The following is a 25,608-nucleotide window of genomic DNA, read 5'->3' as shown; positions in this document are numbered from 1 at the left end:
TATGCTGTTTTCGATCCCATTTTATTTATATTTTATGATAAGCCCATTGAATTTCACAGCGCGCCAAACATATTTGTTTTTTCTTTATTCAGCGCAAATAAACAAGTGGTTTCAATTATTTATTTGCACATTTTAAATTCATCACAAAATGCACAATAATTATGTAGATGCTATCGGCATTCACATTTTCAATTACACAGGTATTTTAATTTATTATGTTGTATGTATGTTGTAATTAAACCTTTTTAATCATATTCAAGCGTAAAGAGTGCTCCAACCTAAACTCGTGCCCCTCTCTTCTGGAGTGCATCCTGGCATAAAAGTTGCATCTTGGCCACTTCCTGGAGGAGTTGTCTAATTGCATGGCCACGCACTTTCATTGCTCATTTCCGAGTTGGCCTCGAGTGCGTGGTTGCTGCTCATTTTGTTCGGCTTGCACAATTGTGGCCAAAGTGTTTTCAACTTTCTTCTGTCAATGTGCCCGGAGGTCGAATCTGAAGTCTGTGCCGTCCCTGAAAAGCCCCTCTTTCGACTGGATTTGTGGAAATGTTGGCCAAGTGTTCGGCTTCGTACTGCAGCAGGACCTTAAAAACCTGCCTGCCTCCTGTCATTTGTCGTTTCGTTTAGTAGAAATTGCAAGATTGACTGCTGGGCTGCAGGGGGTGAACATGGTGAAGAGGGTGAAGTTGGGTGCTGCAAGTGGGTGGGCACAAAAGTTTTCATTAGTTTTAATTAAATCCCAAACAGCATTTCCATGCTGCACTCTTTCGCTCTCGTGTTGCTCTTTCGAGCCTTTGTCAATGAGTTTTCCCAACAAAACCGAATTAAAAACACATCAAAATTAATGACACTCCGCCCCCGGAGTTTCCCGGCAGCCGGGAGCGGTCAAAAGGAAGTTGCCATGGCCTCCGCTGCCACTCGAAGTGCGGACAGCATTTGTGCAATTTATTTAGCCGGCTTTTTGCGGCGCTTCTGGACGCGCGCATGTTGCTAAATAAATTTCATGATTTACTGCAGCCATACGGGAAGCGCGAACAAGAAAAAAAAATATAAAAAAAAAACTGTCAGTTGCCTGTGGCCGGTGGCCACAATGTTTATATAGTTGTCGTGTGGGCGTGGCACATCGACGGGCACGAGAGGCAGAGAGCCATGAGCCATGAGCCGAAGCTACATGAAATTTGCAATTAGATTTGGCGAAAAAGGCAGCCGCAACATCCGCCCGGCGTCCCAGTTCCACTTGCAACCAGCCCAGCAGCCAACTTCGTTGCCGGTTTGGTCTGTAGTCCGGACGAAATATTTAATGCGGAAAGTTTAATCGCAATCGCAACAGCAACGGCAGCTGCAGCGTCGCATTTCCGGCATTTGTTGGTTTTTAGACTGCATTTCCCGCATTCAGATGGCACTTGCAACGCAGGACATGGACATCGCGGCGCCTCATGGTTGACATCATTAAATTTGATGTCCGGCATTTACTGGCCACCGCCTCTTGTCTTTGGGGGCTTTCAGGCATCCAGGCATCCAGGCATCCAGGATGACGGGACATCGGAATGCCAGAATGCCAGAATGCGGACGGACGCACTTTCACTGCGGCCAAGCCTTTGAGTGGCCAAGAAATTAAATAAATTTTTGATTAGCCAGTTGGGTCCGGCGGTCCGGCGGAGCCACATGTACATACATACATATATATGCAGTCCACTCTGCTTTTTAGAGCAGAGATTTCCCTGGGATTTAGGTGCGCTCCGCTCCGAGTGGTAGCTTAATTGTGTGGTGACCGCTTTGAAAGTGGGCTGATTAGCTTGGCAACTGAAGTTGCAGATGGGGTTAGTCGGAGTTAATGGAAACAGAATGAGGTCATAATTAAAGTCTAGTTTCTGTACTGGGAAAAGGAAAACTGCAACAGGCCAAATTCCATTATGTTGGCAATTAAGGCAGCGCAGCATTGACACTCAAATTTCGTTGAAGTGATAATCGGAACATGTTTTTCGCAGTTCTCGGCATCGCTAATTGGCGCTGAGCTAATTTGCAAAAAAAACTCCCCCGAGCGTGGGAAATGAAAGCCAAATAAATGGTGCACACAATTAGAATGCACAACAATAATTACATAATAAATTCGCCAACGCAACTGGAATGGCAACTGAAACTGCAGCTGCCGCAGCGGCATTCAGTGTCTTCCGGCGGCAGCTGCCACGAAATGTAAATGGAAATAAGTGGCAGGACGCCAGTTCTTCGTCCTGTATCCTTCGCTCTTGTTGGCGACCGCGTTTACAAATGCCTTCGACTAGTTGAGCACTTGATCAGCACAGAAGTCGACTGAGGAAGCGGAAGAGGAGGGAGCTGGAGCTGGAGCTGAAGCTTCCTCCATCCATTTTACTCCGCGTGTGGGCGACGGCGAGATTAATAAAATTTATTATCATTGCGATAGTGGCAAAACAAACTGAACAAACGCCCCACACATCCCCCAAAGTATTTATGTGGCTGGTGCTAAAACCAGCTGGGAGAACATATCAAAATGAAGTAAAATTCATTTTACAACATTCAGACTGCGCTGAGTGAGCACTGAAACTGGAACTGGAACTGAAGCTCTCGAATGCAAACCGAAATTGCAAATGCTTCTGGGCTGCCATCGAGCTGAGGGCTCAGTGCTGAGAGCTCAGTGCCGGCAGATCCTCCAGTGGGGGAGCAGAAAGGATGAGGAGGAGGAGGAGCGCCACAGGAGCAAAACGGAAGTTCGACGCCCAAGTGGCAGTCGCGATAATAGCGCCCTGCCATGTGCGCTAAAGTATTAGCATATACACAGGCGCACACGAACTAGAAGCGAGTGCTAGAAGAAAAACTTTTGACTGCAGCGCCGCTATCAGGAGACACATAAATATGAAAACGCAAGCGGGGCTTGAGAAATGCACTCGCAGAAACCCATGCTATAAACCCGGGGCTATAAACACACCACAAGCATATTTATATTTACTGTAAGCCAAATGAAATGGTTTTACTTATGGCCGAGGGGCAAGTAACTGGTTTGGTTGCACTTGGAAGCAAGTTAGGATTTAAATGGGTCAGATAGGCTGCCAAACTAGGTCTTACACTTGCAAATTAAGTGGAGAGTAATTATAGGAAAGGGGAATATTATTTATATAATAATATATGTTTCTTCTTCAGGATGTACATATACATTTTGAATTGAGAAATAGGCAGTTTTATTCATTAACTGAGCTTTTTCCCTTTTTTTATATTTTTTGTTCCATTTTTTTTTTTTAATTCAGCTCAATAGTAAAGAGACTTCGTGCAGTGCACTTGAAAGGGTAACCAGGCTAGTGGCGACTTCCTAGGCAGATATATGGAGTGTAAAAGTGTCATTGCCACGCCCAGCGGCCATTACCCACCGCCCACAGCACGACGGCAGTGGAACTGCAACAGAGTGGAATTTGAATATTATTGTCACCCACACAGACACACAACCAAGCACCAGAACACACACACCCTCCATTCACCCAGCAGGCACGAACACAGGTTTACTTGGACAGACCTCGACCTGGAGACCAGAAAGGAGATAGAAGCAGGAGCAGCACCAGGACCACAACTGGAACCCAGTATTTAATACTGTTTGTGCAAAATAATAGCTAGGCCCCCCAGAGAGAGAGAGGGAGCTAGAGAGAGAAAGAGAGGGGGCTAGTGTGTGCGACTGAGAGGCGAGAGATGCGCCCCTGGCGGAGCCGTAAATTCAAATTAAGTCGCCCAACTTGCTGACAGTTAAAATCTTGGTAACAAAAATGTGCAGAGGAGCCCACAGGAGAGATCAGCACTGCACTGGGCCACACTGCGTATGAGTGTTTCTGGGCTAGTGCTGCCTGCCTCTCTATGTGTGAGTGTGAGTGTGCATATCGACCATCATGTGTGTGTGTGCATGTTAGTTACCAGTTTGTTGAGCATCACACGCAGTTGGTTTTGAATTTATTGCCGCAAAATGCAGCAGCGAAAGGTATTCCCCCAGAAGTGCAGATGGATTAAGTGAGCTTCCCGCATACATATATATATATATATTTATATATATGTTATATATATTGTTATAGCTACATACTGTATACTTGAGCATCCCACGCAAAGTGTGGGTGTGATTGCGTTTCATTTTAATTAAATACTATGCCAAGCTCTCGCAAAATGTCAAGGCCTTCGGCTCGTTTTCACCTTGCTCTTCATCAGCCCCGCCTCATTTCCGCCCACCTGCAATGGCCACGGCCCCAGCAGTGTGGTCAACTTTCATTGCCGCAATTTGGGGTCATCATTGAAATCAATAAACGCTACCAAAGTGGTTCAAAGTGCGATTTTAAGACTTTGGGGGCAGAAGAGAAATGGCCAAGCACTTTCCCAGCCCCAGACTACGAGTACAGTTGAAAGATTTCCCAACGTCCGGCAAAGTTTGTCTGACCAGGTCGGGGAATTGTGGTCAGAATTATGAGAAAGAGGAAGCAAAGGTGCAAAGAAGTGCTTTCATCGCTGCTCTCTGATAGTCTTGTGGCAATTTCGCAGGCAATCAAATGAAAAAATTTCGGGAAATATGCTGAAAAAATATGACACTTTTTGATTAATAAATAAAATATACTTTTACAAAACGAATGTGCTCGAATCTGCTTTCCCAGTAGTGGTAAAGTATTCTAAGTGGCTGAGCTGGTTAAAAAAAAAAGAGGATATATTGCCGTGGGTGTCTGCTCACCGGGGATATCAAGTTGAACGTTTTATTGGACGCTTAAGTTTTACAATCAATTCCAGAGCTTATTGCCCGCTACACCCGAGCGCTTAATAATAAAACTCAATTTCATTTTGCTCCTCTTTGTGCCTCGTCTTACTCAGAGGCTCGGCCGGAAATTTGAAGCCAATTAAAAATGCATTCAACGGCAGCGCCAGGAAATAAGCGGCAAAAGAAAAATGAAAAGACAAATTGACAGGCGGGCGATTGGATGACGTTTGAGGGGAGTTGGGGCGTGGGGGCGTGGGGGCGTGGCATGACCAGGACACTCGACAGCGAAAGCTCAAGGACAACGAGGGGAGCAAAATTGTACCCCAGCGAGAACCGTCCAAGACATGGGGTGGGATGGGGTTGATGCATTTTTGATGGAAATAAATATGATTGCTGTGATCCGTGATCTGTGCAATCAGGCAAATGGACCAAATCGAGTATTTTAATCAACGCCAAGGGTCGGACCACAAAAACTATCGCCGGCAAAGGCAAATAAAGGCAAACACTTGACGGGGAGCATTAAAAGGATTGGAGCGCAAACAAAGGCCGGTCGTGGAAAGCTGGGTGGCTTTTAAATCCGAGGCCCCTTCAGGCGGCGGAAGGGGGAGGGGGTGGTGTGAATTTGCCGGAAAAGTGCACAAGAAACGCCACTTTACATGCCAAATCGTAAATATTTTGCCATGAAAACAGCACCGGCGGCTGTCGGCCTGGAGTGGAGTGAAGTCGTTTCATTTCAGCCATTTTTTTTTCCCCACCCATTTCCAGCTCTTCTTTTTTTGCATTTTTTTTTTATTTGCCACATAGCCCACCTGTAAAGGTAACTGTCGCCCCAGCCAGTGGCAGTGGCAGTACGCATCGAGTGTGAATGAAGTGCGCTCTTGGGCGCTTTGCGGCGTTTTGCCGGAGTAGGAAATGAAAAACACTGGAATAATACACGGCATGGCAATGCGGCTCCAAATGTGTTTTTTCTCTGTTTTCAGTACACTTCTCTATGACACTTGGTGGCCAGCGCCGGGTGGTTGGTAGCTGGAGATGATGCTTGTCGAGCAGGTTGCCTAATGGCAAACGTTGCAGAACTGAAATCCATTACTGGACTGCTTTATACCCAGTAATCCCAGCAAACCTTGGAGATTAAAAACTAAAAATCATTCCTATAGACTGTGTTCTAGACATCTTAGTTCAGTTAGGTTCTCTATTTTGCTATAAATTCTTGAGCTAGTATACCTTGCTCCCATTCTAAGCTTACCAATTTCACCTTCACATTTCCACATCAATCACTGCCTCTGCGGATGTAACGTTGAAAAACAAGTTGCCCAGAAAGTGAGACCCCATAATTATGTGATGCCGTTTTTAGCAGCTAAAAGCTGTGCGTTACCCCGACCCTAGCAAAAGTCGTTGGCAGTCAAGAGCAGTCGGGTGCAACATAATATTCAAGGTGGCTTTAACGGGCGGAGCAGAGAGATGCCAGGGATTGAGCCGGAAAGACTGTAGGCTGTGGTGCAGCTTTAATTGTGGCTGCCACAAGCTGCCTTAAGGTGGCTTTGATTCCGAGGTCTCATCGTTTCGTTTTATTTCCCCCACATACCTTGCCCGTAATCAATTTAGATGGCTGTGTACTTCTTGGCTGCAGCTGCATCCTTTGCTTTCCGAGGCGGAGATGCTCCTTGGAACAAAGACCTCCGCCTGGGGACAGGAAATGCATCTTGGCCCTATCCGGCCAGCTGGCTGAACTGTGCCGAGCTGCTGAACTGCTGAACTGCTGAACTCCTTGGACTTGGCCAAGGCCCTTTCATGCTGTTGTTCATTTTTGACATAAACATTATGATGCATTCGGTTGAGTAATTTTTATTGTATTTTTTCTTAAGTTCTCTTGCTTTCTGGCAGGCTGGCCCCCTTTGTTGAGCTGAGCTACCCGCGGGCTGTTTCAATGTGTACTTGGGTAATGCTGCCCACTGCCTTGCTTTAATATAACCAACAATTCCACAGAGCTTTTGCGGTCATTTTGCTTTTATTAAAAAGAGTATGGCAGGCCCCAATCCGCACTGAGAAACCCTACTGACTTGGGACCCTCGAGTGGGACCCGTAGTGGCTGCAGTTGTTTATTATGTGCAAGATTTCTATGCTCGCAACGAGAGTTATTATTATTTTGCCATACATTTATTTATGTCCTCCAATGTCGCGTGTGTGGGTGTGTGTGTTCTGGGTTCTTACGCACAATAAAGAATGCACAATGTGGCCGGGAGCGGACATATATTGTGCGCTTGACTACAAACGTTTGCTTATTCTCTAATCAAACAAAATTCAATCACTCGAAATTCATTGCATACTTTCCAGCGACAAGCGAACGACAGGGAGGGGGTGGGGTAAGGATGATTTACAGTGCTGTTATTATTCATGCATTTTAAGGACTCGGTCGAAGGACTTTGGGGACTTGGCTTTTTTGCGATTTCATTTTGTTTGATTACTTGTTGTTCTTGTCGGGGATCTTGTTGTCGAGTGTGCATGTTATTGTGTATTTCCTTGCCGGCTCTTGCGTATGCAAATCCCCAAAAGCATCGGCCAACTGGCTTGGAGATAAGTGCATTTGTCAGTCATTCAATCTGTGTCCCACCCATCTCCACCCCCTCCATTTTGGAGTACAAGTCCTGGTCCTTGTCGTCGCACGCTTTCCTCCTTTCCTCCTGGGTGAAACACCAATTGTTTTCATTGATTTTGTTTCAGCAGCTCCCCTTTTTCGATCCCCATGTGCTGACTTGTTGATGGCCAGCTATTTGATGGTATATTGAGCTGGCAGCCAAACGAGTGTGACTAACAAGCTGGCTGCTTATAATTCCCTAACGTTTTCCTGCCAAAGTACCCGAGCATTCGAAGTAGCAAAGAAAAATTGAGAACTTTCGCAGTAAATTAAATATAAGGCACTCGGGAAAAAAATGATTAAATTGCCCTGCTTTGTATAGGGTAATAGCAGCCTGTTCTGTACGATTTGGAGCTTTAAAAACGGCAGGTGCTAAACTAATTTGTAAGATCAAAGTGATATTTATTAAACTAATTGTTTCATAACTACCGCATACATTTAAGGTATATTTCTTTTAGTGCAGGGCAGCCTGGAAGTGCAAGGAAAACTGCTAGGATGCTGGCATGTCATAAGCACCAGCTAATGTTCTACTGTTGTTAAGGATAGCATCCTGTGTGAGCTTAGCTGCGCTTGTGTGTTTGTGTGTTTGCGTGCTAAGGGGATGCAACACAACTCTAATTATATTTAATGTTTTTCAGTCAAGGACGTGCTGATGCTGCAGGAGGAGCAGGGGGAGTGAACTAAAACCCCAACTAAGATTTCTTTCCACCTAGACACTTCGTGTGTGTGCGAACGTGTTTATGTGCGTGCTTAAACATAATACCTTCATGCTTTTATTAGTGGATTAATGTCGACTCCTTGCGGACCGACACAGTTGGCCCTCGCACTTTGGCCAATTGGGTGCGGGCATCCAATTAACGGAGCATAAATCAAATTAACTCAACTCAACTTGTGTCTGGTGGCTCGGAGATTCGACCGATAGGCGCTGACAGGCGGCATTGATTTGCCAGCTAATTGGCAGAAAGGATTATGCGGCTCTTACACTCCGAATCTCTCTGTTTCGAAGGACAAAAGAAAGGCAGACTGGCTGCCTGAATCAACAGACTAACAGGCAGATAAGACGCCCACGGAACAGATTCTTTGTTTCGGACGAGAACAAAGGGAATGCCTAATGGCAGATACATGGCCGGGCCATAAATCTTTAATGGAGATATGTGTCGACACGAGATTAAAGCCTTTTAATTGTGGGCGAGACGAAGAGCCTTTGGCCTAATGAAACATCAGGTCCTACGAGTATATGTCCGATACGACCGATACGAACTCATCAATCTTCGATCGGGCCAAATCGGCCAACCTACGTTTCATAATTAAGCCATCACCCCGGTTTGTGATGCAATATTGAGCAAATATGACGTATACGCCCCGTAAAAGGATTTGGAATATGCGATGGATATGCAACCGAAATGGAATCAGTGGCAGTCAGGTGTCGCAGGCTCCGAATATTTGTTCGTTTTGGCAAAGGGGTGAAAGGGGTGAAAGCGGGCTTTGCGGTCGAAATATTACACATGTCAAAGTGCGGTTAGGTGTGTTTATGATATGCGCCATTATGCGAATTTGCATTTTAAATTCACCAACCAAAGGGGCGCGCCAGACACACATAATGCGCTTCATGGAGTGTGCGTGTTTGCTTCATCGTGTGCATAATTAATGCGCAAACAAAAAAGCCTTATTCGTTTCCCAAATGTTGGTACTTATTTAGTAAAATCCCAGATATGATTGATGGTGCTGTATGTGACAAGGTATCACAGAATGCACCTCTTGCAGCTGGGAAAATGCAATTAGTTGCTTGCTAGGCGATGGTGCGTAAACTTTATCAGCCATCTGGCAAAGTTTTGTTAACAGAAATTGAGGCAGCTCGAAACTTGCCAAAATTGCTTTCATAATGCGCCACTTTCCGGCCCGCAACTAATAGGGCGTAAAATGGAATGGGAAAAATTTAATTTGCACCAGCAAGTGTGTAAAATGAAATTCGCTGCATTTTTCAGCTGCCTCTGTTGCGGCACAAATGGCAACCAACTGTCAACGGCAGTGGCCAAAAGGAGCTCTTCCATTCCGCAACACATGGATTGCATAAAGAGGAGCAGGGCTCCTCTCTTCTCCTTTTCACTCCTCTCCCCTCCTGTTGAACAGAACCGCAAATAAATTCAGCAGCAGGCAGTTAGCTCATATTTTCAGGGAACCGCAGGATACACACGTCCACCAACTCACCAACTCACCAAACAACCGCACACTTGCACACACGGCCATTCATCGAGGAGGAGATATGTTAGATGCTTGTTTTGGACTCTAGCACTGACTTTATTCACAGCCCTGGCCGTGGAAAATGAAACAGTTTCGCTAACAAACGGCATAAAAAAAAGGCGAAATTATTTATTCAAATTTTTGGCAAGCACTAAATGACAAATGGAAGGACTTCATTGAATTAATCACGGCTAAAGTTGGCCGAAACTATTCAATCTAAAGCGTTTATATTCAACCAATGGCCACAAATTCAATTAGATTCATTTGGGCACAAATGTGCAAATCGATGGAGGTTTGCTAGATAATGGCATAATACATATACATAGAGACATGTTTCAATTGCAATTATTTGTCTGCGACATGTCGCTTCCAAAAGGTCCTTGTTTACCCATAGACAATGTCGGTGATTAAAACTACCAGCTCAGCTCAATTATTGCAATTAGTTTGGCACGAGGTGCTGCAGGGCGTACCAAAATGCTGACCTACATTGTGCTCGATTCCAGTACAGTAGGACAATTAAATCGGAGACAAAGTCTACTTAGTCAGGGTCAAGGCTCTGCCGTTCATTATCCTGGCTAATGTGCCTCCCAAAACACTTGGCACTAAGCACTAAGCACAAAGCACAAAGGGAGACGAGCTCCGAAAATGGATATTTATGTGCGGCTATTGCACATGCAGGCCCCAAATATTCACCATAAATCTCGATAACTTGCATTTGCATCTGTTGGCTGCCTAGCAGCCTGGCAGCATGGCCTTCCACTTGGACGGCTGGCAACTGTGGCAGCCGCGTGCACTCAGCTAAATGAAAACGTGCCCGATTTTTCCAAATAGTTTAGTGCCAGGCAGCATGAAGCGTGTTATTTTATCTCTGCCAGAGTGTGTGTGTGTGTGTGTGTGTGTGCTCACAGGCAGCCGTATAAAGTAGTGAACAGTAGCAGCAAGATGCCGCAAAAGTAAAGCAGGTTGCAGCAGCAGCAAAAGTAGAAGACGAGCGGTGCATGCCAAGCAGGAAAAATCCGGCAAGCGTTGGGAAATGGAGGGAGGTTGGTGCGGTGGTAGGCGAAAGAAAAACCGTCCAAGTCTTTCATACACAATTTTTTTGTTGGCCCCAGCGAAAGTGTTGTGTTGTGTTGTGCTGTGCTGTGTTGTGTTGTGTGCTGTGGCAAGACAACGCCGAGCTGAAGTTTAAAGCAGCTGCTTTCCCGTCTTCTTGCCATGTAGGTCGGCTGTATGCCAGGCTTAATTTGATCATTTATCAACTGCGAGATACATGAGCTGGCTGCCAGCGGCGATTCTCCATTCTCCATTCCGCATTTCCCCATATCCCATACCCTATTCCACACACCGCGCACCGCACTGCCAAGAAGCTCTATGCTCCACTGACAAATCTAAACAGGCATGTAATCATTTCAGCTGAGGTCTTAATGCCGCAACGCAACGCTGACACTGCCTGCAGTCATAGTCAGTTAGTTAAAGTCCACATATTCCTTTGGCTTTCTGCTTTCCAAGCCACCAGCTTCCAGCCACCAGCCACCAGCCACGAGCCACCAGATACCAGCATTCCCTCATCCCGCTGACATTTGTGTGTGTGCATGCACAACGCGGCGTATGCGCAATATTTAGAATGCATGGCCGCTTTGTTGGCGCTTCAAGGAGCTCTTTGGAAGGGCTTTCGGCTTTTGCGGCTGCACTGAGGAGTTCTAAATGGTGGCGTTGATTAAAATTTATAACAATGCGTACGTCTAGACACGACATTCCATGGCTATTGAGCGCATGGGGTGCGTTAATGAATTGAAATAAATAATTATGTGCTACATTGAACATTGCATTCCAACGCACATTAAAGATTTATGGGATGCCATTTTGCATCGTATTGCAGCAGTATGAAAATGTAGTTACAAAATTTTTCAAATATGTAATAATTTAATACTTTATGAAATCATCTTGCATTTCCAACCTTAAATATCTATGCACATGCAAAACAAACAAGCAACCAGACGAAAGTGAAAAATATGGGTCATTTTATTGAAAGCCATGAGCCGCTAGATTTAGTGTTCAAAGTGACGACTAGTTCACCTAGGAACTGGTTTTGAAGTGGCGTGGACTTCTGTTAATGGCCTGCATCGCTCCGCATTTCATTTAATTCTCGGCACTTAACTTGAACTCCATTTCGTCGGTTCCGCCCGAGCTCCTGGGCCCCCAAAAAGCTGAAAGTGGCCGCCAGCGCGTCAACATAACATTTTTCGCTTTATAAATATTTGAACGCTTAAAAGCTGGCAAGGACCCGTCGTCGGAAAAGCAGCAAAGCCGGCGAGTTGCAATTGCAGTCGAGAGCTCACAGAGCTCCTCTGGCTGTTTTTTGGCCGTTTTGCCCTGTTTGTTGCAGCCTTGGATGTTTTGGCCAATTTCCCTGTTTTCCCAGGCTTTCCAGTTTTTGGGGTAGCGGAGGCGATAATCGCATGAGGTTGAGCGCTTTATTGGCCTCGCTTATGCTCATAAAAGTCGGCCAGCCGAATGGACTGAATGCCGGGTGCATTGCATCCGATTCGCAGGCCGGAGATTTCGGGGCGGCTAATTGGAATTTGTAGCCGGCAATTAGAGTCGTAGCCAGGCAAGAAACGAGGACAAAGAGCAGCACCGCAGCTGACACTTTAAGGCCATTGAGAATTGCACTGGCATTTGCGTTTGCATTTCGCTTGTCCAATAACAATAATGGCAACAAAACGAGCCACTGGAGCCGCCGTAGCCATCGCAGCCACAAGCTCATCCTGCGACCTTTCTGCGGCCAACGCGGCATTAGTTTGCATTATCCAGCAGCGGGGGAGGAAGTGCTCCTGGTGCTGTCGTAATATTGTTATTGTTTGCATTATTGCGCTCAATGTGGCACAAAAGTTGCCTGCCACAAAGTTGGTGCGGAACTTTCAGCCGTGCCTGCTTGACATATAAATTTTAATTTCTCGGCTCGGGTCGAGTGGAAAGTGGAGAGCTGGAGAGCTGGATAGCTGGAAAGGCAGCGGAACTTTGCGGCCAGCCGCAGAACACAACGCAACACAACACAACACAATGCAAAGCAAAGGCAAACACACAATCAGAAGTCCAAACTAAAGTTGCATTGGCCACACTCGAGAGGCAAGGAGAGCAGCTGGCCGCTGGAAAATTGGGAATGGGAATGGGAAAATGCCCGTTCGGTGGTTCAAGGCCGTGCGGTGCGAGCCCCAGTGCCAGCATCAATTTATGAAGCACCACCAGGACCAGAACCAGGACCAAAGGGCTCCAAACAGACCAATGGAAAAAACCACCGACAGACAGGCCGCCGGCGAACGTTATTTATTGAGTCTGAAGCTTGTCAGCGGCGTGTGAAGTGGCTGCCAGCAGCAGCTGGCAATTTATGTGGGCCAGAACGGGCCTCGTTTGGGCCAACTTTACGCTTAGGATCAAACCAAAACCCTTTGACAACTTTTGGGCTCAAACGGAAATGAAAGCCAATGGCAAACATTTGCTGAATCTATAGGTGGGGTCGTCGGAATGGCATTGGCTACATAGGGTTATCAAGTTAACAGCTGGCTAATTCCACAGAGAAAAAATTGCTAAATTAATCAATCATTAAGTTATTATCTAATAGAGCTGAATACAAGTTGCTTATAGTAGCAACTAGTTCCAACAGCAATAATTCTATTTTAAAGTGCCTTTTTATGAACACATCTCTTGAATTCAGTGAGGAAGTACATTTCATTTTTTTATCAATATTTCTTGTGGTATAAATATAAAAGAAATTGATAAGAGAAGTCTTACTTTCTTTTATAAATATTTTCTTTAAGATTACAGAAAGAAGGCACATGCAAGTATGGCGTTGCGTTTTCTCTGTGTCTTATGCCGTGGAAATGAGGAAACCGGAAGAGGAGAACGACACATTAAAGACTCCCCACCTTTCCGGAGCCCGTCAGCTGCTATCTTCATCTGGAGAAGGCACTCCCACTTTGGCACATCCAGACATCCTCCAGATGTCTTCCTGCCGTGCGGGGCCCGCACCCAGCAGCCAAGTCGAAAGACAACTGCGGCTTTTATTGTTTCCGCTGTTGACATTATCACGGCAGCGACACCTGCCGGGCGGGCTTGGCGAGCGTTTTATTGTTTTGCGCTTGATGCAATGTCACAGCGAGCCCTCATTCCGGCTCCTTTATAACCTATCACCTAGCGTGCGAGGACAACTGGCATTTGCACGCCGCCAAAAGTCAATATTGCGCATAGGCCGCGTGGCACCATTAAGATAATTAAAAGCAGTCACCGAGTCACGCTGCAGTTGGCCCAAGGATCAGTCGATAAGCACACCAAATATACTAGCAACAAGTCACAGAAAAAAGGAGAAAGGATGGATGGATGGCTGGATGGCCAAGACGCTCTATTAACCAAATGCCGTTGAATAATTAGACAGCTTCCGCTTTCGTTTCCGCTTCCGGTGGCGTCTGCTCGCATAAATTACAACCAATATTTAACGAGGCAAAAAGGCGAGAAAAAGACTGAGTCGTCCAGTTAGAGGTCCTTTCCTTAAACACAAAAAAAAAATGCGACACCCAGCTGCTGCTGCGGTTGGTTTTCCCCAAGGACATCGCAAGGCGACCAGTCTGCAAGTCTGCCAGTCGGCAACCCGGCTTTTGTCATCGCCAGTTGGCGGCAAATTGTGATTTAGTGCGCCGCGGTCCGAATCAAAAGTGCATAAATATTGCCAGCTCGAGTTGCCGCATTGATATCATTTACATTTCCGTCGGAAGCGTTTACACGCCTGTCACAGCACTTATTTATTATGCATTCCCCTGCAATTGAAGCCGTTTTTTCACACACACACACACTTTATGCGCCCCCAATTAAGTATGCGCAGTGTTTGCGGGGGCAAAAAACGCTAACTGGAGTCCATCTAAATTACTTCGAAACGATGATTGGATGTCGATTAAAGAGATGGCAAATTGAGCACTACAATTTAATTACCAAAATTGACGGCTGCAATTTTGGGCAAACTGGAGTGAATTGTGCGGCCATTACAACAGAAGTACCCAGCATATCCGACAAATGGAAAATTTAAATTGTAATCCCTTGTTTGCGGGCTCGAATCTGTAGTATCGAGCATGAAGTTTTGGTCAAATTCTAATTAATTAGTCACGGAAAACCTGCAGAAAAATCTTGTTTAATCGGATACTGGACCACTTTGGCATACATCCATCGCTCAGTGATGGACTATCAACTCGATGGCTGCAGTCTGATATGCCTATTCAAAATGGTTGCAGCCATCAACTCAGCAATGCAAACGGTAGCATTTTACGAGAATTGTTTATTTGGAATGCAACGATGCATTGTTGCCACTCTGATCCCATTTTTCCATGCACGGCGGCAGCCGTCAAAGGGACAACCACTAAAAAAATACAAAAAAAAAAATGGGAGACCCAAAAAGAGGAGCCATAACCATTTTTTATGCAACGCTTTTTGCGGTCGCCGTTAACGCTGATTTATGAGTGTTAAGTTAATTTGGGCTGCCAGCCCCCGTACCCCAATGCCACGTCCCCCCCCAACTCCCCCGAATCCTTGATTGGACCGCATCGCCCAGTCGCACTGCATTCAGGTCCCACTTCATCATTCTAGACTGCCGTTCATGCAACTCATGCATGTTTGAACGGCGGCACCACCGCCCACATAAACTCACCCACCGCCCACAGCCACCACCCACAGCCACCCAATCGGTGCAGGATGCAAATAGAGGCACCGTTGAAATGCACTTTGAGTTATAGTCAAAATATAAAACGCACAGTTGCATTTACGAGGCCATAGACTGCGTTCGGCGAAATGTGGAGCGATGCCATTTCACACCTTCACCTGCGGGTGCCGTAAAAGGTTAAATGCCGCATTTTCCGACATTCTTGCGGGGTCATGCGATTGCCACGCTGGTCACTGCACTCTTAAAATATTATCATTTATTTACAATATTTTATTCCACTTGCGTTGATTTACCACGCACACACAAACCCATGAAGTTACCATATACATCCTGTAAGTATGCCACAAAAACTGTTAACTTGTTTGCACATTTGACTGTTTTCGTTGGTAATGCCATATACTTTTAAGCTGCGCCTAGATTAAAAACTATTCCTATTTAAACAGATTTGTCGCTTCAATAAAATAAAAATTTAAAAAAAATATTTAAACTATATATAGTAGCAAGAAAGGTATAATAGGTATTAATATAATTGCAATGGTCATTTTCCCCCATTTTCCTCCTTGTTCACTAAAAGTATGATTTCACCTCATCCATTTATAGGACAGAACCCAATCGTGACCATAATTGCGGCTAAGAGCCATAAAAGTATGGAAAGCACGGTACACACCAAAATTAAGATGTGTCGCCCTCTGTTTGCAATTTGGAAATCATAATACTCCCCCTATTAGCAATTGAAAATACCCTCTAGTTTAGCGCATGCGGTTTGGGGTGGTTTTCAGAAGGAGATGACTACAGCATCGATAGAAAGAGAACACACTATAAACACAAGGGATGAATTTGAATAAAATTTCCCTCATGGCGCCAAATCTAGTGCATAATCCGCAGCCAAACAAAAATCAACGTGAGCTATCAGTTCCCAAATACATAAACACAATAGTTATCAAGCAACTTTATAGCTTTTACTATAAACTGAAACTTTTGCGGTTGATCGGCAAAGTGCAGATAAGATTGCGTTTACTTGCGGACAGAGCTCTGACATGAGCGGACTTACAGTGTAAAAATGCGCCCCAGCTGTGCTTGGCTGGCTCTTGGCCTGCTTTTGCAGCTGAATCTACACCTGGACTTGGGTCAAGCGGCCAATATCCTGGGCGTGTTCCCGTACCGCATTCCCTCGCCCTTTCAGATGGTACGACCTTTGATGAGGGCGCTGGTGGAGCGGGGGCACAAGGTGACGATGGTCACACCCGCTGGTTATCCGGACGATATAGACGGAGTGCGGCACATACGAGTGGCCATGCTGAACCAGCTCATGCAGAGTGAGTAATACGGAATGTAGTGCCATAGGTTCTTTACATTGGATATGGATTTTCCTGCAGCTCTGATGGACAACGACCAATTTGTTGACGCATTGGGTGATAAGTGGAAGGAGGGTGTTCTCGCATCCACGATTTTCTACAACGTTTCCCATGCTATTCTCAGCGATACTGGTGTTCAGTTGATGATGCGTGATAGAAGTGAGAGGTTTGATATGATCATGGTGGAAGCTAGCCACCTGGATGCACTTTACGGACTGGCTGAGTTCTACAACGCCACGCTTCTGGGAATTTCGTGTATGCACATGAGCTGGCATATCGACTACTTGGCGGGAAATCTGGCTCCGAGTGTCTATGAGCCCGTATCCCCTATCGGCTTTGCCCTTGATCACTCGCTCTTAAGTAGGGCGTTCAATTGGGTTTATATCACCGAGGAGAAGCTCCTGGAACGTCTAGTTTACCGACCCGCTCAAGTGCGATTGTTGAAAAAGTTCTTCGGATATCCAGCGGAGAAGCTGGATGAGCTACGGTCCAGATTCTCGGTCATCCTTGTTAATACCCACTTCAGCATGGGAAGAGTGCGAGCCAATGTGCCCAACATCATTGAGGTGGCAGGAATGCATCTCAGCGAGACCCCAGAGCCATGTGGTGCGGAGCTGCAGAATTATTTGGACGAGGCCGAGCACGGCGTCATCTACTTCTCAATGGGCCAGGATATCCTGATGAAATATCTGCCGGAAAATATGCAGAAGCAACTGCTGCTGGCCTTCTCCCAGTTGAAACAACGGGTGATTTGGAAGACCGAGCTGTCCGTGCTGCCCAACAAATCGGAAAACATATTTTTGATGGATAAAGTGCCCCAGCGAATGGTCCTCGTGCATCCCAATCTCCGGTTGTTCATATCTCACGGCGGCCTCCAGAGTGTGATGGAGGCCATTGACAACGGAGTGCCCATGCTGGGAATGCCTCTGTTCTTCGACCAGTTCAATAATATGCATCGAGTGCAGTTAGCCGGAATGGCTAAAGTCCTGGACCCCAACGAGTTGAGCGCAGATACTCTCATCGAAACTATCACAGAGCTACTTGAAAATCCTACCTATGCTGAGACAGCTAAACAAATGGCAGAGTCTTTCAGGGATCGACCAATGAGTCCTCTAGAGACTGCCATCTGGTGGACGGAGTACGCTCTGCGAAATCGGGATACTTCCCACATGCGTCTCGATGTAGAGGAGATTCCTCTAATGCGATACTACAGACTGGACAGCTTACTAACCGTGGGAGTTCGCTTTGCCTTCGTCTTTGGATCGCTGATCTTTCTGGGCTGGAGATTGTACAAGAAGAATCGCAATAGGAACAGAAGACTTCGAGAAAGGCAAATGGTGTTTTCGCAGATACAATTGCGATTGAGAGATTATGAAACAGCATTCTAGATTGCTTCAATTTCAATTGTTAGTTGAGGTACACGCTTTCTAGATCTCGATTCTTTTAAGGTAATGGAATACAAAGGCTCTACACTCAATTCATATCTTATCTAACCGTTATACTACATGTTTAAAAAATTATGAAATATTAATCAGGTTTTTAAATGAGCGCATTAACATGATCCCAATGGCGTAGGGTAATGAGGCTATTTTTCATACTATCCAACGTAAATCGGAACCAAAGAGCTTTCTTTTAATTCTAAAGTGTGTCAATACAAACGTATCAAGCCATATGATTGTTATGGGTTGTAAATAAGGTGGAGCTTTCATGGGTATTGCGAAATACCGATAAGATTTGCTCAGTTGTGGTCAGAGCTTCAACATGAACGAACCGATTTCGTGAAAATGTGCCTCGGATATTGCTGGCTGACTGTCTGCCTGTGCCTGCTCCTGCAACAGGATCTTCACCAGGAACTGGCCCAGGCTGCCAACATCCTTGGCATATTTCCCTATCGCCACATTTCGCCGTTCTTTGTAATGCAGCCTTTGGCTCGGACATTGGCAAAGAGAGGCCACAATGTGACTCTTATCACACCGTATGGCATGCCAAACGATATCGACGGAGTTCGACATATTCGCGTTGCTCAGCTAAACGAACGTATAAAAGGTTAGTCACCTCATTGAAGTCTATAAACATTATTGAATCGTTTACTTTTTAGAAATGCTCGAGTCTGATCAAGTGCTGGACTTCATGATTAACAAGTGGACGGAGAGCACACTTACGGCAAAGGCGCTTTTTAATGCCTCATATGATATTCTAAGTGATCCTGGCGTTCAAAGGATGTTGCATGACAGAAACGAGAGTTTCGACCTTATCATCATGGAACCAGCTAATCTAGACGCCCTTTATGGCCTCGTTGAGTATTACAATGCCACATTGATAGGATTATCCAGTATACGGATTAACTGGCACACCGACGAATTGGCCGGCAATCCAGCGCCATCAATATACGAGCCAATATCGCCGGTTGGCTATTCGCTGGAAACATCATTGCTCAGTCGAATTTACAATTGGATTCATATCATGGAGGAGAAATTGGTGGACTATTTGATCTTGCGACCAGCTCAGCTACATCTATTTCAGAAATTCTTTGGCTATTCCTCGCAAAAGATGAACGAGCTAAGATCCAGATTCTCGTTGATGCTGATCAATAGCCACTACAGCATGGGCAAAGTTAGAGCCAATGTACCAAACATTATCGAAGTGGGTGGAATTCATCTCAGCGAGCCAACTGAACCATGTGATGAGGAGCTGCAGAAGTTTCTGGACGAGGCGGAGCATGGAGTCATTTACTTCTCGTTGGGCAACGACATTCTGATTAAGTTTCTTCCTGTAAACATTCAAGAGTTTCTACTGCAGACGTTTGCTAAGCTAAAGCAAAGTGTGATTTGGAAGAGCGAACTGTTGTATATGCCCAACAAATCGGACAATGTATATGTTATTGAACAGGCCCCACAGCGCCAGATTTTGTACCATCCCAATGTGCGACTATTCATCACAAACGGTGGATTGCTGAGTGTGATGGAGGCGGTGGACAGTGGAGTTCCAATGCTAGGACTACCCATGTTTTTTGACCAATTCGGTAATATGCGCTGGGCACAGTTATCCGGAATGGCCGAAGTCATTGATATCAACACTCTGAACGAAGATATTCTAACCGACACCATAAAACACATGCTCGGAAACCCGAGTTATTCTGTGAAAGCGAAGGAAATGTCGCAGTTCTTCAAGGACCGACCCATGAGTCCTTTGGATACGGCTGTTTGGTGGACGGAGTATGCACTACGCAACCGGAACATTACTCGAATGCGCCTTAACTTGGAGGAGATTCCACTGTTTGAATACTATAAAATAGAGAGTCTTTTAGCATTTAGTGTGCGATTTGGATTAGTCGCTGTATCGCTGATCTTTTTGGTCTACACCTTGTTACTGAAAACTCGTGTCAGACCTAGACGATTGCATCCATAATAAAGTCACTATGTCTATAGACTCGTTTATATATGGCAATTTATGGTGTTATGAATAGATAACACCACGTTGTGTTTATGATGATAAAAGTTCTCTGTTAACTCTCTGAGCTTTGATAATCAATGAGTGATTAATTCTCTTGGCAATCGAAGAAAGCTTTTTTTCAGTTTGCCGACACACATTAGATTAGATTGTGTTCATTTGCGGAAAGACCTCGGTCATGGACGGAGTGGAACCGTGAAAATGCGCCTCAGCTCCGCTTGGCTGGCACTCGGCATGTGCCTGTTATTGCATCCAAGTCTAGACTTTAACCTGGCAGAGGGAGCCAACATCCTGGGAGTATTTCCATACCACTACGGATCCGCATTTCTGGTGGTGAGGCCGTGGATCGAGGCACTTTTGGAACGAGGCCACAATGTCACTCTAATCACTCCCGATGAAATGCTTCCCGATATCGAGGGAGTTCGACATATTCGTGTTAACAACCTGAGAAAACACGCTCGAGGTAATTCCATTTACAGCCAAATAATAATCAAATACAACTTTAAATTTGTGTCCCGCACAGAATTTGCTGGGACTCATGAATTTCTGGACTTCTTGAGCAACAAATGGAAGGAGGCCAATTTGGCTGCTACAATATATTTTAATATAACCCATGATATTCTGAGTGACAACGGCGTTCAGAAAATGTTGAGCGACAAAAGTGAGAGGTTTGATTTAATCCTAATGGATGCAAGCAACCTGGATGCACTGTACGGCCTGGTGGAGTACTATAATGCCACTTTAATTGGCTTAACAAGTACAACTATTAACTGGTTAATCGAAGAACTGGCGGGCAATCCAGCGCCAAGTCTCAATGAACCGATTTCCCAAATAGGCTACTCCAGAGATTACTCGATCATGAGCAGAATTAAGAACTGGCTTCACATCAACGAGGAGAAGTTGATGGAGTATCTTGTGATATTACCAGCTCAACTGCGAGTCTTCAAGAAGTTCTTCGGGTATACGACTGAGAAGTTCTATGAATTGCGCGGCAGGTATTCGCTGATACTGGTCAACAATCATTTCAGCTTGGGCAAAGTGCGATCCAATGTGCCCAATCTCATCGAGGTGGGTGGAATTCATCTAAGCCAACGGCCAGAACCGTGCGATGAGAGCCTGCAGAAGTTCATGGACGAAGCGGAGCACGGTGTCATCTATTTCTCGTTGGGGCAGGACATAATGGTGAGGTTTCTTCCAGATTCCCTCCAACAAACCGTGAATATGGCTTTTGCAAAGCTAAAGCAGCGCGTTGTTTGGAAGAACGAGCTCTTCAAAATGCCAAAAATATCGGAGAACATATATGCTCTGGACAAAGTCCCCCAACGTCAGATTCTAGCCCATTCGAATGTGCGTCTCTTTATCACAAATGGAGGACTTCTGAGTGTAATCGAGGCGGTGGACAGTGGAGTTCCAATACTCGGACTACCGGTGTTCTTTGACCAATTTAACAATTTGCGTCGAGCGCAGTTGGCAGGCATGGCAGTGGTCCTGGACATAAACAATCTGGATGTAGATACTCTTGTTAAAACAATTATAGAACTGATAGAAAATTCAAAGTACGCTTTAAATGCTAATAAAATATCCATGACTTTTAAGGACCGACCCATGAGTCCTTTGGATACGGCTGTCTGGTGGACGGAGTACGCTCTACGTAATCGGGATATATCCCACATTCGCCTCGATGTCGAGGAGATTCCACTGATACATTACTACAGAATAGACAGCATCCTCACTATCGCCCTTCGATATGTATTGATTGCTGGGTCGGTGATCTTTCTCGTTTTAGTTTGCTTAAAAACTTACAAGTCGCCCGGTTTAGGTTACCGATTGCACTATAACTTATCAATAAAGTAATGCGACATTGCAATGAAAATTATCTGCAGATATTTATGACTCTCGATAATGTTGTTTTAATAAGCGTTTACAAGCTGTTCTTCACTCAAGATAAGAATAACTATAAGTCATAATCTTTTTTTAGTGCGTTTTAATAAATTTAATAATATTCATTTAAATTTATAGCGTTCTTCTTTTTTTTGTGGTAATGACCTTGCGATATTAAATTTCCGATCGTTTTACGGTATGGCTAGTCCTCTATCTATCGTTATCTATCAGTCTATCAAGCAACTAATAACCGATAATAATTCACAAATATTTGCATTACCTGGACTCAAATCTTTTATGTTATCAGTTACGCTTTCTGCCCACACATTAGATTAGATTGTGTTCATTCGCGGACAGAGCTCCGACATGAGCGGACTGAATTGTGAGAATGCGCCTCGAGTTTTCTTGGCTGGCTGTCGTGCTCAGTCTGTTCCTGCAACAGGATGTGTACCAGGACTCGGTGCAGGCTGCCAGCATCCTCGGCATATTTTCCTACCACTTCAGCTCACATAGTTTGGTGCTGCGTCCATTGGCGAGGGCTCTAGTGAAACGGGGACACAATGTGACGTTGATCACACCAGTTGGAATGCCGGCCGATATCGAGGGAGTTCGACATATACGCGTTCCCAAGCTAAATCAACGCGTCCAGGGTGAGTCAAGTTATAATTTTCAAATTGCTTCCCATCATTATTATTATTCCCATTTGAATTTTCATGCAGAAATGATCGAGTGTGATCAAATGATGGACTTCTTTGGCAGCAAATGGATAGCAGGCTGGTTGGCAGTGACAATGCTCTACAATATGTCCTCAGATATTCTGAGTGCCGAAGGCGTCCAACGGATGTTAAAGGACAGGAATGAACACTTTGACTTGGTTATGATGGAACCGTCTGCCCTGGAAGCGCTTTATGGCATAGTGGAGTACTATAATGCCACCTTGATGGGCTTTTGCGGTGGTAATGTCAACTGGAGCACCGAGGAAGTCGCTGGAAATGTGGCGCCAAGCATCAGTGATCCCATCTCCTCTTTAGGATATTCCCGAGGCAATTCGCTCCTGAGCAAAATCTACAACTGGGTGCATATCACAGAGGAAAAGTTGCTAACACACCTGATTGTCCGACCATCGCAACTGAGCATCTTTAAGAAGTTTTTTGGCTATTCGGAGCAGAAGTTTTACCAAATGCGGGACAAGTATTCCGTGATCTTGGTCAACAACCACTTCAGTATGGGCAGGGTGCGATCTAATGTACCGAACATCATAGAAGTCGGAGGACTGCATCTCAGCGAGCCACCCAAGTATTGCGATGAGAAATTGCAGAGATTTATGGACGAGGCGGAGCACGGTGTTATCTACTTCTCGATGGGACAGGAGATAATGGTGCAGTTTTTGCCCGAGAACATGCAGCAAAACCTAATGAAGACTTTAATCCAATTCAAGCAGAGGGTCGTTTGGAAAACTGAACTCTATAATATGCCAAACAAATCGGACAATATATATGTGATTGAACAGCCTCCACAGCGTGCTGTTCTAGCCCATCCCAATACTCGGCTTTTCATCACAAACGGCGGACTGCTAAGTGTAATGGAGGCTGTTTATAGTGGAGTGCCCATCTTGGGATTACCAGTGTTCTTCGACCAGTTTATTAATCTGCGGAATGTTGATCTGCGTGGCATGGCCGAGGTTCTGGACGTCAATGAGTTGAGCGTAGATATACTGACTACAACCATTCGGGAGCTGCTGGAAAACCCTAAATATACTCTGAATGCCAAGAAAATGTCGCAATCCTTCAGGGACCGACCCATGAGTCCTTTGGACACTGCAGTTTGGTGGACGGAATACGCACTGCGAAATGGCGATGCCTCACATATGCGTCTCAAGACGGAGGATGTTCCTCTCTACTACCAATGGGATTGGCTGTTCCTAATAATTCTACGGTTTGGTATTGTTTTTGCATCTGTGATCTATTTGTTGTACAAGTTGTTCCAAAAAAGTCGTTCAAGCCGAAGGCCAATCCAAGATAGAGGAACTGCTTTTCAGCAGCTTAGCTTGCTTGATCCAAGATACCAAACACAATAATGTTACTTACTACAAGTATTGTTTTCTGTTCCTGCTGTTAACTATGTTAACTAGCTACCTGTTAATAAATATAAGTTGATCTTAAAAGTGTGCTTGAAAAATCGTTTGTTAACGCAAACTTCATAGCATAAGTTCATTTGGCACATAACAACTTTGTTCACTACATTGAATTATATCCACTTATATAAAATATAAATCCAAGAAATTGTAGTTTTATCTATTTTAAAAAAATTTAATAAAATAAAACCGCTGCCTTAATTTTGATTTTTAACTAAACAAATAACTGAGTATATATTGAGAAATGTTTTATTCGAAATAAAACATATGTATGTTCCGTGGCTAAATTGTTTTTGTGTTTAAACCCAAAAGCTATTGTTTCGTAATTGACTTTTTTAAAGATTCTATACCTGAATCGAGGTGTTCTGAACATAAAAAACCTAATGACGTCAGCACTGCAAAAACCTGTAGTTGTCCTTGATAAAGGGCTTCCTCCGAGAATCCACAGCAGATTCCGCCTTTCACCTGCGTCACTAACTGTAAATCCTCCCAACCCAGAAGCTAGACTTCCCGATCTGGTTTCTGCTATGTGGACCCCCACTTAAGATGTTGCCGCTGTAACTTTCGTAAGTCATGGCAACTGACGCTTTGCCAAATATTTGGGCCAAACAATAACGACAAATGGTGACACAGTTTTGGGCCAGAACAACAGACACAACAGGCCGCTGACAGAATGCACAAAATATGAATTCATGAGCAGAATCGTATATTATTGCGGTTGTATTCAATGTGTTTTTAATTTTCCATTTCGGGGTTTATTTGCACAGTGCGGCGGCATTCTTTTGTTTACGATCTGCGCTTGGCTAAATATTAAACCTGGCTGCAAAGCCACGAAGTGAGAACAAACGGCAACGAGGTCACCAAGCAGCCTCCTCCGAGAACGATTAATCAGTGGAAGATTTCCCCGTTTAATTGTGCCGCTAATATATCAACTAAACTACTAACTTGACTATTGAGTTGGGCAATCACTTAGTTGATTACACGGGCTTCGTGAAAAGTTCATTTCCATCCGGCATTAATTCCGTCTGGCATTAATTGTTAACGTTAACTTGAGTCGCCTTTACAGTTGTCAGTCCATTGCCATTGGCCGTTGGCCAGCTTATTTTCCACTTCGAGATCGCATTGCCTTGGCTTATTGTGCCACAGATTATTAGTTGCATCCTTGATCTCAAACGGTAAACGAGACGAGCCATCTCTAACCCCAGTGTCAACTGCTTTTCCGCCGTCTTAATAAACGAGTCCAATAAAGTGATCCGCCTTTTAGATATCTGCCTTTTGCAAAATGCCCAAAAAGGGGGACGGGCTGACTGACACTAGACTAGAATAAGTTTACTATGGGCTGACCACAAATTGCCAAAATTGAATTGGGTATATAATTTTGCATAATTATGCGTGAGCCGGCGTGACAGCGGTCCCGAAATAAGTATGGCCATAATTTAAGCCCACAGAAGCACAGCCATTGCAAACAAACTGTTA

General features: G+C 44.9%; 3 protein-coding genes across 3 annotated transcripts; all 3 read left to right on the top strand.

The window, feature by feature from the left end:
- Positions 1–16,317: 16,317 nt before the first annotated feature.
- On the top strand, positions 16,318–18,215 carry LOC6537898 (UDP-glycosyltransferase UGT4). Its single transcript, XM_002098403.3, has 2 exons — positions 16,318–16,628; positions 16,689–18,215. The coding sequence occupies exons 1-2, from the start codon at positions 16,373–16,375 to the stop codon at positions 18,053–18,055; spliced, it is 1,623 nt and encodes a 540-aa protein (XP_002098439.1). The 5' UTR covers positions 16,318–16,372; the 3' UTR covers positions 18,056–18,215.
- LOC6537897 (UDP-glucosyltransferase 2) lies at positions 18,085–20,114 on the top strand. Its single transcript, XM_002098402.4, has 2 exons — positions 18,085–18,713; positions 18,766–20,114. The coding sequence occupies exons 1-2, from the start codon at positions 18,452–18,454 to the stop codon at positions 20,073–20,075; spliced, it is 1,572 nt and encodes a 523-aa protein (XP_002098438.1). The 5' UTR covers positions 18,085–18,451; the 3' UTR covers positions 20,076–20,114.
- A 44-nt stretch (positions 20,115–20,158) lies between these two features.
- LOC6537896 lies at positions 20,159–24,303 on the top strand. Its single transcript, XM_043207097.1, has 4 exons — positions 20,159–20,580; positions 20,641–21,967; positions 22,377–22,648; positions 22,718–24,303. Exons 1-4 carry the CDS (start codon positions 20,319–20,321, stop codon positions 24,073–24,075), a joined length of 3,219 nt encoding a protein of 1,072 aa, XP_043063032.1. The 5' UTR covers positions 20,159–20,318; the 3' UTR covers positions 24,076–24,303.
- The last annotated feature ends 1,305 nt before the right edge of the window (positions 24,304–25,608 follow it).

Source organism: Drosophila yakuba, chromosome 3R (genome assembly GCF_016746365.2).
Source record: "Drosophila yakuba strain Tai18E2 chromosome 3R, Prin_Dyak_Tai18E2_2.1, whole genome shotgun sequence".
NCBI classification, from domain to species: domain Eukaryota; kingdom Metazoa; phylum Arthropoda; class Insecta; order Diptera; family Drosophilidae; genus Drosophila; species Drosophila yakuba.
The sequence above is the reverse complement of the archived record's forward strand: the minus strand, read 5'-3'. Positions and strand labels throughout refer to the sequence as shown.

Excerpts from the sequence above, each read along its gene's own strand:
- LOC6537898 (XM_002098403.3), top strand. The coding sequence starts at position 16,373 with ATGCGCCCCAGCTGTGCTTGGCTGGCTCTTGGCCTGCTTTTGCAGCTG. Across the intron at positions 16,629-16,688 it reads GCTGAACCAGCTCATGCAGA|CTCTGATGGACAACGACCAA; the intron begins GTGAGTAATACG and ends ATTTTCCTGCAG.
- LOC6537896 (XM_043207097.1), top strand. The coding sequence starts at position 20,319 with ATGCGCCTCAGCTCCGCTTGGCTGGCACTCGGCATGTGCCTGTTATTG. Across the intron at positions 20,581-20,640 it reads CCTGAGAAAACACGCTCGAG|AATTTGCTGGGACTCATGAA; the intron begins GTAATTCCATTT and ends TGTCCCGCACAG. Across the intron at positions 22,649-22,717 it reads GCTAAATCAACGCGTCCAGG|AAATGATCGAGTGTGATCAA; the intron begins GTGAGTCAAGTT and ends ATTTTCATGCAG.
- LOC6537897 (XM_002098402.4), top strand. The coding sequence starts at position 18,452 with ATGTGCCTCGGATATTGCTGGCTGACTGTCTGCCTGTGCCTGCTCCTG. Across the intron at positions 18,714-18,765 it reads GCTAAACGAACGTATAAAAG|AAATGCTCGAGTCTGATCAA; the intron begins GTTAGTCACCTC and ends TTTACTTTTTAG.